This window comes from Daphnia magna, linkage group LG1 (assembly GCF_020631705.1).
Source record: "Daphnia magna isolate NIES linkage group LG1, ASM2063170v1.1, whole genome shotgun sequence".
Taxonomy (NCBI): domain Eukaryota; kingdom Metazoa; phylum Arthropoda; class Branchiopoda; order Diplostraca; family Daphniidae; genus Daphnia; species Daphnia magna.
The window spans coordinates 15,943,793-15,956,265 of NC_059182.1; the positions used below are offsets into that span (position 1 = coordinate 15,943,793).

The window sequence follows — 12,473 nt, forward strand, 5'->3', positions numbered from 1 at the left end:
CTATATACACACACAGCCGAAATCTATATACATTATGCAGATTGCTTGGGAGGATGGCGGAGGGATACTCTGTCTAGTTGTCGTCGTCGCTTGTAATAGTATAGCTCGACTGTCTAACATCGAAGGGTTCGAAGTGGGGGAGGCAGAAAGAGATGGATACGAAGGGAGTGGGTGTCACTGTTGCTCCTTCTGTTGCTCTCGCTTTTTACGTGTACCAGAAGAGAGGAAAAGCGTGTTCCATTGTATACGTTTTTATATAAGAAAAAAAACATTGATGGGACCTCGCTATCACGAGAAAGGAAAATGTAACATATGTGTGTTTTTTTTTTTGCGTGGTAGAGGGGGAGGCTGGGCCTACACCTGCTACCCCCATCACAACGAGAGAAAGTCGATTCAATGGTTCATTGCGCACACTGGATAAAAAAAAGAAGAGTTTCTCTAGTTGCTCTTTTGTTGTGTGTTTTTCTTTCTTTATAAATACAAGTACTTTACTCGATTGGCAAATATTGTCCTATTTTTATTCGCTTTTAAAAGTTTATTCCTTATGAAAAAAAAAAACATCTGAGAGAATTGCAAAGTAAGAAGTGATTCATTCATTTAGTTTCTGGAAAATCGAATCGAACATTTAGGATGCGTGATGGAACTTTTGGCTGGCAACGTCTAAGAAAAAGATGTGCGTGAGTCGGGGCGACGAAAGAAATCAATGAGAAAAGAGAGGTCGGGATATATAAGACCCTCAAAAAAGGCAAGAGGGGGGGTTTAACGATCTGCGGTAGTATATACCCTGAAAATGCGGCAGGTGTAACCATGGCAACCAAGGGCGGCGGCGAACAGCAGTGTGCAGCCAAACCGACGGGAGTGGCGCGTTCCTATACACATCACGCACGACATGTGTGTTTGCTATCGCCAACCAGCAGCTCCATGTCAATAAAGCCCTTCAATAGTTTGCAAGTTTTGTGTGTACGATGAATGGGTTTGAAAATTTTTATTTATCGAGTTTATACTGTTATTATAATTACGCAATGTTATGCAAATTGGGGTGGGGAATCGTTTTTAATTTTTTTTCAAAGAAAATTTGGCATTTAAAATTGTTTTTGTCATATTCTTCTAATACCTATTGTAATCCTTTTTTATTCCCTTTCCATCACATTTTTTTAATTAGGTTCGCATTATAATAATCCCCGTTTCTTCATTCGAAAAAAAATAATACGTGAAATTGATTACAACGGTATATTCCGTATTTCTATTTTAATTCGTCCCCATTTTCATATAAAAGTATAATACAAGTATATATACACACACAAAGTATATAAAAGGCGGCGAAAGAATAAAAGCGCTCTCTCTCTCTCTCTTCAAGAAGAAAAAGGAAAAAAATAAAAAATAAAGAAATAAAGAAAAAGGCAGTACAGGAGGCAAAAGCTAGAGGCAGGTTATTTGCTGCTCTTTGATTGGTCTGAATCTCTAGAGACCATAGTAGCAGCCGAGTCCCGACTGTGCACACACTCCCCTCTTCTTTTTCTTTTTTTTCGTGTGTATGTTCGGGAATAAAAAAAAAAAAGAAAGAAAGAGCGACCGCTGTATATAACTCTTCAAATTGGAGCTGTGCAACGGAGAAAATATATACGCCGAGTTTGCGCAACGCATCGCTGCAACGTATTATTTATGGCTTGCGCACAATATATATATATATACATATAGTATTGAATCACTAAATTATTGTACATCTTAAAATGCCAGATAAAAAAAAAAACGGCGTTTATGAATGAATTAAAACTTAATAAAACTATGGGATAAAACCTCCTGAAATAAAACAAGGGAAAAACCGCTTTCATTTTCAAGGTTCGTCTGCTTTGATTCTATTGTTCGAACGCATTGATACGTCCAGAACAAACACATAAATTCATGATTTCCTCCGAAAATAATAGCATACGGTTTCTTGGGACTGTGCATGATGGATGATATCATTGGAAAGAAAATGGATATATATATGTGTCTTTTAGTCCTAAAAAAAAAGAAAAAGGAAATGTCTTGAATGAAATTAAGTAGCTCCGATATCCCCGTACATCAATGGGCATTTCTGGTTGCGTCAGAAACGATACTCCACACAACTATATACAGTAGGTCGACATACTCTAGATGTATAGAGTCGTGGACCTCTTTTTTTTTTTTTTCGAGTGCGGATTAGATGGATATCAAGAGACTATATAGTGATCGACGACGACGCCCTGGAGACGCCCCCCCTAAAAAGAGAGAGGCTACTTCGTGTTTCTCTGTCTGATATATTAGCTGCCACCATAGGACTTTTTCTCTTTAAATGCGCCCTAACGTTTAAATCAATTTCAAATTTTTTCAAAAATCCCGCCATTAAAAAAAAAAAAAATTCTGTTTCGAAAACAACAGACGAAGTGCCGATGGCAAGTTGATTGCCGGTTGAGACTGAGAGATGAGTTCAAAAGTAAACACATTTTTTTTACACACAGTATTACGGGTAGGGAGAAAAACTTATATTTATACCTACACACACACACACACACAGAGCAAAGCTAGAAGAGAGTAAAAACTAGTAAACTCCCCAAACATTTCCTTTAGCTGTCTGTATAATGCCGTTGAAGAGATGCGAGTCGGGAAATGGGGAGGAGCCAAGTCTCTGGGGAGGAACTTTGTTGCAACGGGAGGGGGGGAGAGGAAGGGATCCCGAAGCTGTCAGAAGGGAGACCAGCAGCCAAATAACACGCACTCGGAAAGGAAAAAAAAAAAAAGAAGAGTATTACAGTAGAGAGTAACAAAAACACATCCAACTGTAATATAAGAGAAAACGATAATGGAAGTTGGTTTTTAACGTTAAGAGTTAAGTTGGGAGATTAGCCGGAACTGTGTGTGTGTGTGTGTAATCCGTTGGCTGTTATCAGTCTGTGTACAACTGTCCATCACACTGGACAACTTTTTGTTTGTGTTGGCAAAAATTGAGAATGAAAAGAAAGCCGGGGTGGGGTGGAGATATTAAATTAATTGGTCATGGCGGCGACCCTCATGCAAATGAGATCCGCAATACATTTACTAAAGTTCTCTTGTTTCAGAAAATTTGCATACCATCAGATAAGAAAAGTGTTCTAGAAAACAAGTTTTTTGGACCACCGTCGGTTCTCTTAAGAGTTGATTGGCCTCACGTACACGCCATTCACGTCTCTAGATTTTTCTTTAAATTCCATCACGCTCTCACTCTCATCATTGAAGATGATGAAATAAAAAAAAAAACACGCAGAGTAAAAAGAATAGAACATTTTGATTTAGACAAGAGAGGATTGCCTTATTTTTTCTCATTTCATCCGGACACGATCCTCTTTCTCCGAAGATAATAAGAAAACCTAAACCAATAAGTTGTACGGAAAGAAAAGATCAAATTTGATTGCATTAAGTTTTGCGTTCTTTACCGTGTGGTCAAACCAAGGTCGTTTTCACAACACAAAAATGGTGGACATGTTTTGTTTTCCTATTCCTAGCCTCCCACGTACAGCATTCGTACATTTTTAGGCCTTCTAGTTAAAACAAAAAAGGGAAAAATAACCTTCACAAGTAATTTCTCCAAGGCTGTGCGAAAATTGCGTGTCTCTAGGGTCATCCCAAGTGAAGGGAGGGTAAGAAAAAGAAAAACAAAATGGCGTTTTTTCTCAGACTTGGAATTAGGGGGGAATTTCCAACGAAAAATAACAAAACAAAAACAATGGGGAATAGGATTGCGATATGGCCATGACATTTTCTTATGACGATCTCCAAAACCTTTTATTATTTTTTTTTCGAGATGTTTCGCGTCAAACACTTCTCCGAGAGAACAATGGCCCTTTCTTGGTAACTTGTGCCGCAAAGATGGCCTCTTTTTTTGTTTCCATCATGGCGTCATTGAAAAATAGTTCGAACCATTTTGAAGCGTTTCGACCACGTTGAAATTGGTTTAACGACTAGTATGTTTAAATCTTGATTATAAAAATCGATTACTCTGTGTCGCGTATTTGGGTAATTGAAAAAATGAACCAAGCGGCCATTGATTTTTTGGGAGAAGGAAAAAAAACAACAATCGGGAGTTGTGTTATGGAGTTTCCAACTTCTTGGCTGTTCAATATACAATGTGATACATTCACGTTGTGGAGGGCGCGCAAAAATGTGTGTACCATACAAGGAGATGGAGTGGCTGCACGTATAACCAGCACACACACACACAAGTCCTCGCCCCCTCGGCGAGAGTTCTCGCGTTCATTGGCCCTTGGGATTGGCCGAAATCCCCCTTTTCTCCTTTCCCGAGAGGGAGGAGCCAACACACACACGCCATTGGGGAAAAGGCAACACTGGCAACCCGCTCGAGACCACCCCCACTTTTTATGGGTCGTGTGTGTGTGTGTGTAGTATATACACGTAAGGGGAAAAAAAAAACTAGATACTGACCTATGACCCCATCCCCCTTTTCTCCTAACCGAGCAGCCCTCGCTAGTGGGTGTGTACACACAACCACCCCCGTACCATCCTCTCTGTGTGTGTGTGTGTGATCGAAGAGACGCGCGCCAAAAGGGAAAAATCTCCCCAAGTCTCCGGAGAGTCTCGCTCCAGCACTCACTCCGGTCAAGTCGTCAGCCCTGGTCATCTCTCCACAGAGTCTCTCTCCTAGCTCTTTTTTTTCTTCACCCATTTCTTTTTATACCAAGACTTACATCATCGTCAGTCACTCACCTCTCGTCCTCCTTTTTAAATTGGAAAAAAGAAAATTTTTTGGAAAGGGCGTTTTTTTTTTAAATTTGAGTTTGGTGCGATTACGGTAGTGATTTCGAGTGTGCCAGTTTGATTTTATTCCGTAACAAGTTGGTGGCGTTGAGAGCCATTTTGTTTCGATTGTTATATGCCTCTACTTCCCGCCAACGTTCAAGACATTCACAGCATGCAGCAAATCGATCGCAAAGTTGATTTCACGGCCAACATGGGTTTGCCTCTTCACGCTCACGCTCGAGGTTGGATGCCTGCTGCTATGGTCGACCAAACTTCGTAAGTTTTTTTTTTAATTTACCATCACTTAATTATGTTTTTTCAGTGATTGTGCAATAGTCATGCTGTTTCAAGATGGCGGCACCTCGTTTGCCATTTTCCACGAAATTTGTTTTTTTTCTGCAGGCAAATTATTTGTCCTTGTCTATGAAAATGAAGGGTGGGGGTAAGAAAAACATTTCGGTGAAACTTAAACCTGCTGTTCTTGGATCAAAACCCTTTTTCCAAGAACAAGATGGGGCAAGAATTGTTAGGAAACGTTTGCCTTTTCTTTCGAAAAAAATGACCTTGTTGTGCAGATTGTGACCCTGGACCTTTCGTCGAATTTTTCTTTTCCCCTCCACATGTCAAGGTTGTTGCTAAGACTTTATGACAATTGAATTTTTCTTTTTTTCTCTGGAATTAGATTGGGTGTAGGTCGGGCCCATTTTGAGAAGCAACCGCCCAGCAACTTACGCAAATCGAATTTCTTTCATTTCGTCATTGCCCTTTACGACCGCACAGGACAACCAGTTGAGATTGAACGATCAGCTTTTGTTGGATTCATCGAGAAAGATCAGGTTTGTTTTTTTTTTTAAGTAGCGATTCATCTTTCCCGTGATCTGAATTTCAATGCAATACAATTATAGGAACCCGACGGCCAGAAGACCAATAATGGAATCCATTATCGACTTCAGCTTCTCTATGCTGGCGGTAAGTGGAAAACAATTGAATCATAAGCACCCTCGAAATGTCCCGCTTGGTTAAACTTTCAATGATTTTCTACCAAGAAACGTGCTTTAATTCTATCTCTCTATTGGATTAGGTTATCGACAAGAACAGGATATTTACGTTCGCTTGATTGATTCTGTTTCCAAACAGGTAACGTTATTCAAATACTCTGCCCCCCCCCAAATGTTATATAATTCTTGATGTTTATGATCACTGGCGTTCTGATGTATTTGCACTAGAAGATTACAGCCATTAAGGGCACGCGCAAGATAAACGTGGGGGCGCACGTCTAAGAGCTTATGCTAATCAAGTCGAGGGAGAAAAGACAAGGGTAGATGGCACAAAATGATAGGGTTATCTCTTAGGCACTTGGGGTTGCTCTAATGTAATGGATGCTGCTACGACTCTGCTATGGGAGTTCATATTTTATCATTTTCTATTTCTCTAGGCCATTGTCTATGAAGGACAGGACAAAAATCCCGAAATGTGTAGAGTTCTTCTTACTCACGAAGTCATGTGCAGGTACGGACTTTTAAAAGTTTTGTTTTAGTATTTGAATTTTAATGGATTTTAATGTAGTCGTTGCTGTGACAAGAAAAGTTGCGGCAATCGCAATGAAACGCCGTCGGATCCGGTCATCATTGATAGGTAAGTGCTCAAATCTTTTATTGATACGAAATTGAATTGTCTCAACTTGGAAAATGTTAATCGAATCAGTTAGAAGGGAAGAGATCAATTTGTCATGTAGTCCATCAAAAAAAGAGAGGAAAGTTTATAGATTTTTAGTGGCTCTCTCGAGATTGCTTGTGTAGTAAAGTTTAATTTCTTTTCGGAAATGGATACGACGCAATTGGGGAAACGATTTTTCTGTGTTACTGCTAAAAAGAAAAAAAGGTTTAGGCCTTTAGAATTTTACTATCGAAAATTGGAAACCTATTTTAGGCTGGAGAACGAAAAAAATCGCACATAAATGAGACTAAACCTTTCGTCGTGGGCCGGAACTCCTTTTTTTATATATATATATTTCTCAAATACTTCCTGCCAACAGCCCGTCGGGTGCTGACACATTAGGCAACCAGCAGCAACCCTTTTCACTACTAGAAGGGGGGGGGGTTGAAGAAATGATGCGCTTACTTAAAAAAGCGTCGACACACATCTTGAGAAAGTGCTAACTTGCCTGAAAAAGGGGGGAGAAGTCGTTTTGAATTAAAATGTTTGTCTATCGAGGTGATTGACGCTGCGTAGAAGAAAAAAAAGGGGGGGGCGGCGGTTTTTGCGGTCATGACTGTTAATTAGAGACAGTCTGCGGCTAGCGTCTTCAGCTGTTGTTTTTGTGATATTTTTTTTTGTTGTGTGTGAGTCGGCTCCGGCCGGAAGGGGGTGCAACAACATAACTCGCCCTTTTTACACAGTTTGTGGGTTCTTCTTGAGTGGGGCTTTTTGCGTGTTGTGATGATGCGTCGAGTGGCGTATGATTGAATTAAATGCTCTTCCTATTTAGTGGGTTTCTAGGAGGGTAGCAGACTACTAGAAGCTAATCAAGTTATCCCCGAGCATTTTTTCCTTTTATCGGTGACCGTAATAGCAAGAAAAACTCGTCCTTAGCGGCCGATGGATCAATGCGATTGATGCGTACTCTAGCGGCTGCAAAAATCCCAATTTTATTCGTAGTATAAGAACAAGAACATTTGTGAAATATTTTTGCTACCACATCAGGCTGATTAGTGTTGAAGAATGGGGAAGCTGGTGCGTGCGTCACGTGATGGCCTGAAAATGGCCTTGTGATATATAAAAAGGGAGTAGCCCTTTTTCCATATGTCGTCGGTTCAGACGAGCGTTATATAGTCGGAACGTGGCTTCTCTTGTTTCACCTAATCTGATTGCTACCCACTAGCTGTGTCCCCGTCGCTGCCCTTTTTTTTCGGATCGTAAAAGTTGATCTGAATATAATTTAAGAAGATTGGACAGAAAAAGGGAGAGGGCTTGATAATGTCTTATTTTCCAGAGGGATGGAGCAGCTTCTGGCAGTGCATTATGCTTGTTGAAAGGGAGCAACAACAAAAAAAAAAGATAGAGAAGAACCTGTTGGAAAATATATGACGGGGAAGAAAAAAGCTGCAATCGAAATGGGGAGTGGAAAATAGGGGGAGGGTTGAGGTCGTTACCACATATGGCACAGTGTAGCAATAGTATACAAAAGAAGAGCCATCACTGCCCCGTTTTTGCTTGTACGGGGGCACGCGTGTAACACAATAGTTAGCCGATCTGTGACGGAATAATTTTCCAACAGAAGGGAAGTTTGGGGGGCGCGATTGCCAGTGATATATCTGTCCCGACATTGCTCTCTTCCACTACGCTGTATAATACACACACACACGAAGAAATAGGATGGCCAAAAACCATATGTCCTCTCTTGAGCCTTCGTCTCGGATGTTTTAAAAAGAGTTTCTCTTTTGGACGTGTTTGTAGATTTTAAGGGCGAAATGTTTTGAATTGCGTGTCGACGATGTGTTTGTGGATACTCGAAAAACTGGACATCTGGTATGTGACATGGTTGTTAAAAAAAAAAAAATGGGAGGTCGATAGGGGGGGGGGACGTGTAATGATTGGAAATCGACCACTCCCATCTCGTCAAACGATTGTGTCAATTGTTTCGATTTGCATTTGTTTGCTATAACGATATATAGAAGCAACATATTCGTCCAATGTTACGTGTCTATGAAAACATATTCAATAGTTTACTTAACGAGCGGCCCACGATTGAATTTGCTTTTCTGTTTGAATGACTTGCCTGATGATGTAACTCGATCGTTAACGGTTCTCTTCTTTTCTACAGATTTTTCCTCAAGTTTTTCCTGAAATGCAATCAGAACTGTTTGAAGAATGCCGGAAACCCGAGGGATATGCGACGCTTTCAGGTACTGACTTTTTACATCATTTGTGCGGATGTGATTTCATTTTTGGGAAAAAAAAACATGGGAGATAATGACCTGGAACACCCCACGCACTTTTCCTTGCGTCATTTGTTTTTTCTTTTAGAGGGGAAGAAGTTTAGTTTCGTGTTACGCAGTTAACACCAACTTCCATCCTGTCTGCCTCTTCCCTTTCCCCGTAAATAAGTGATGTCAGACATTAGTAGAATAAGAAGTTGTAACTCTTTTTACTCTTCGCTCTCTGACATGTTGAAAGCTGCTACACTTCCGCACAACTTTTCCCTGTTTTGTGTGTGTGTGTCTGTGAAAAATTGACATTGAAATCTGAGCTCTGTATTTATATATTAAAAAAAAAAAAAAAAAAAACTTTTTATAGGTTGTCGTCGCTTCACAGGTCAGCGTTGATGGACCTTTGTTGGCTGTTTCGGATAATATGTTTGTTCACAACAATTCCAAACACGGCCGTCGAGCTAAACGTCTGGAGCCGACTGATGGTAGATTGAGTTTCAACTTGAATTTATCAACTGGTTTGAGATTGTGCAGTTGTGTCTAATGGCTATGTTTTGATTGTGGAACAGGTGTGTATCCAGCGCTTCCGGCCACCCCTTGCATTAAGGCAATCAGCCCGAGCGAGGGATGGACTTCTGGAGGTGCTACAGTCATCATTGTCGGTGATAACTTCTTTGATGGCGTTCAAGTTGTCTTTGGCACGATGCTCGTCTGGAGCGAGGTAAAAGACGCAAACTATTTTGCTCAGATTTTGTTATTTTAAATCTAAAAATAAAACGTTATTTGGGGTTTTAATTCTAGCTGGTCACGTCGCATGCCATTCGAGTTCAGACTCCACCCAGACATATTCCTGGTGTGGTGGAGGTGACATTGTCCTACAAATCGAAGCAATTTTGCAAAGGAGCACCAGGCAGATTTGTCTATGTTTGTAAGTTTTCATTATTTTAATATTTTTTTCATAACGGTTGATTGTGGAGATTTAAATGATTTAAAATTTGTAGCGCTGACTGAACCGACCATCGATTATGGTTTTCAACGTCTTGGTAAACTGGTTCCCAGACATCCTGGCGATCCTGAAAAGTTGTCCAAGGTACATCGAGAAAAGCAGAAATTGTTTTTAGTATTTGACTTAAAATTATTTGGTCGTCATTAGGAAATCATTTTGAAAAGAGCAGCTGATTTGGCAGAGGCACTTTACGGCATGCCTCGCAGCAACGGTTTGAATCAGCTGGGTCTGCAACAGAATGGCTCAGTTTCATCCGTTTCGATGGCGCCCTTCAACTCGTACACGTCGCAGTTGGGCGTCTCTGTTCCAGGCGATTCGGGCAATTCGCAAGGCTGGCCCGAAAGTGGTGGTGGTAAGTGCCAAAAAAAAAAAAATTATAACACAAATATTTTCAGGTCATTGATTTAACGACGCTTGGCTTGGTTTTTCCTAGGATTTTATTTTTGACCTGATTAATACCAAATCAACACACGTCACACCAGCAGCTACATCAAAAAAACTAAAAATTTGGAACGAGAAAACAAACAAATATTGACGGATTTTGAATAGAAAAAAAAAGTATATATTTTGTGCCAAAGAAGCCACGTCGATGGTATCGATTTGACACCGTGTGAAGGGAATTTTTACAGGATCGTAACTATTATTTTTCCGAACCACTACGAGAGAAACGCTAAATTTTAACACTTGAGGATGGAATGGGATTTTATTCGTTATTTTTACTTGTCATGTGGGCGTGATCTGTAATACCTTGACGATCTCTGTTTCAATGTCGACTTTCGTTTTTTTGTTTGTTTTCTCTTTTAATGGGAAAAAAACAGTTGTACTTTTAAAATTCATTTTTTTTAAGCATCCAAAGTAACCATATCTTTCTCCTTTCATTTGAAATTGTAACAAGTTTTTCATTTCTTTCTTCAAAGGGCCGGGCTTAGGTTCCTCGTGTATTCACTTTCTGGTTTTTAATATTCCCGAATACGAAAGGAGATGAAGAAAGATTCGTATACTAAGTATTGATGCAATATTCTTCTTGTCCCCCTCCTTTTTTTGTAAACAAAGTAACAAAAAAAAAAAAAAAAAAAATTGTTTCCTTTTCTGAAAAGTCTTATAAATCTGATGTAGCGACCGTTAATCCCTAATCGTTTTAATAGTATTTTTTTTGTGTGTGTGGGGAGATGTGTTACGTATTGTATAATTAATCAAAGGTAAACAGAATGTTTGTCGCATGCCTGTTTCTCGAATGTGTGTGAACTGAGGGTGGAGTGATTGAATTGCTGTGTATGTATGTACTACCACCCTCATAACAAACAAACCTAAAACCATCAACTCGCTTTTTCTACAAAATAGCGAGCTGATTCGGACGAAAAATCTTCTAATCGACTTGTATCCCCCCTTTTTTCATTACAAAAACAAAACAAAGGTTGATTTTTTTTTTTTTGTTTGAAGATAAAAATAATCAACAACTGTGTCTTCGTGTTACGTGACTGGGTTCGTTTTGTTTGTTTCCTCCCATGTAAAAATTGTCATATTTCTTTTCATTTTTGATTATTAGTAGCAACAACTAACATAAGATGAGAAAACTTACTCGTGTACTTGTACATATTGAAAACATCCTTTTCCTAATTTTCTTTTCCCACTTTTTACATCTCTCAGTCAATAAAGTCATCTTGAATGTTATGCCAGTCAACGTCAGTAAAGTTTACTTATTTTTTTCCTTCTTTTGCCCTACCAACCGGTTGAGGGATTCTACTTGTATTACATTTTTTTTTCTCTACTGTTTGGTTGTCTCTTAAGGTGGGAAAGTAGGCAAACAAGAGAGCGACGTTCGATTTGGTTGGTCACGTGACCGCCTACGTTTTCTGTCTACTATCTTTTCTGTATTGTTGGGATTAATGCTACTCTGGTGGGTGTGTGCATGAGCGCGTGTGTGTGTGTTGGCACTACTTTGCCGCAAAAAAGGGTCGATGGGATTTAAGTAGACTTTAAAAAAAAAAAAAGGGAGTGGGGGTATGTATCAGTACCGAGGATCTATTAGAGGAAAATAAAATGTCAAGTCCTTGTAGGCAACGCGCGGTTATAGAGCTGACGAGAAGCAATCTAGGATTTATTGGTGCGGATGTAAAGTGTAATTCGATCTTTTGCCATCCGACAATCGATCGGCGGGTAACAACGAAAACAGTGACGTCACGAAAAAAAAAAAAAAGAAGATGGGGAATATTGTGTGGGACGATGATGACACTTAACAAGAGAGCTTTATGGAAATAAAAAAAAAAAAGATAGTAGGAGAAAAAGGTCATCATATTATTTGAGTTGTGAGACCCGGTTGCGTGTGTGCCGGATCTGGACGAGTGGGATGACATCATCGACTGATTAGAAAAGGCTATTTTATAGCTCGGCCAGTATATTAGCCGTTAATAAACAAAACGGCAAAAAAAGAAAAATGCAAAACATGAAACAATGTGAAATAATGAAAGGGCTTCACGAGAAAGGAACCAAACGAATTTTCTTTATTTTTCGGGGCAGTCAGTGTAAACGAGAGCTTTATATACTGGCGACATGAAGACGAGACAAGACTCTGGTCAGGCGATAGTACGGCGTATCAATCAAATTGACCGGCTCAATCAATATTAGCTTTCTAAACGTTGCTCGTCTTGCAGTCGATACATGCAGACATAATCGTTGAAACGCTATTCAAAAACATTTACGCAAATAGACGGTGCTAATGTTTTTGCCCTTCATTTGATCTACACGTGACGACAAGTGCCAATCCTATCCGTCAAGAAGAAAACAAA

At 39.7% G+C, this 12,473-nt stretch overlaps 1 protein-coding gene across 2 annotated transcripts; it reads left to right on the top strand.

Moving 5' to 3' along the window:
* The first annotated feature begins 4,551 nt into the window (after positions 1–4,551).
* LOC116931395 (transcription factor collier) lies at positions 4,552–11,358 on the top strand. Of its 2 annotated transcripts, none has more exons than XM_032939005.2 (13): positions 4,552–5,028; positions 5,435–5,588; positions 5,658–5,721; positions 5,834–5,889; positions 6,188–6,261; positions 6,319–6,387; positions 8,576–8,657; positions 9,049–9,166; positions 9,239–9,402; positions 9,483–9,609; positions 9,683–9,771; positions 9,835–10,039; positions 10,121–11,358. In XM_032939005.2, exons 1-13 carry the CDS (start codon positions 4,886–4,888, stop codon positions 10,132–10,134), a joined length of 1,359 nt encoding a protein of 452 aa, XP_032794896.2. In that variant the 5' UTR covers positions 4,552–4,885; the 3' UTR covers positions 10,135–11,358. The 2 variants fall into 2 exon arrangements, with proteins under 2 accessions (XP_032794896.2, XP_032794973.2); XM_032939082.2 differs by having other exon boundaries at positions 9,251–9,402.
* Positions 11,359–12,473: the final 1,115 nt, after the last annotated feature.

Coding starts and splice junctions, on each gene's coding strand:
- LOC116931395 (XM_032939005.2), top strand. CDS start 4,886: ATGCCTCTACTTCCCGCCAACGTTCAAGACATTCACAGCATGCAGCAA. Junction 5,722..5,833: donor TCAGCTTCTCTATGCTGGCG/GTAAGTGGAAAA, acceptor CTATTGGATTAG/GTTATCGACAAGAACAGGAT. Junction 9,403..9,482: donor CGATGCTCGTCTGGAGCGAG/GTAAAAGACGCA, acceptor TTTTAATTCTAG/CTGGTCACGTCGCATGCCAT.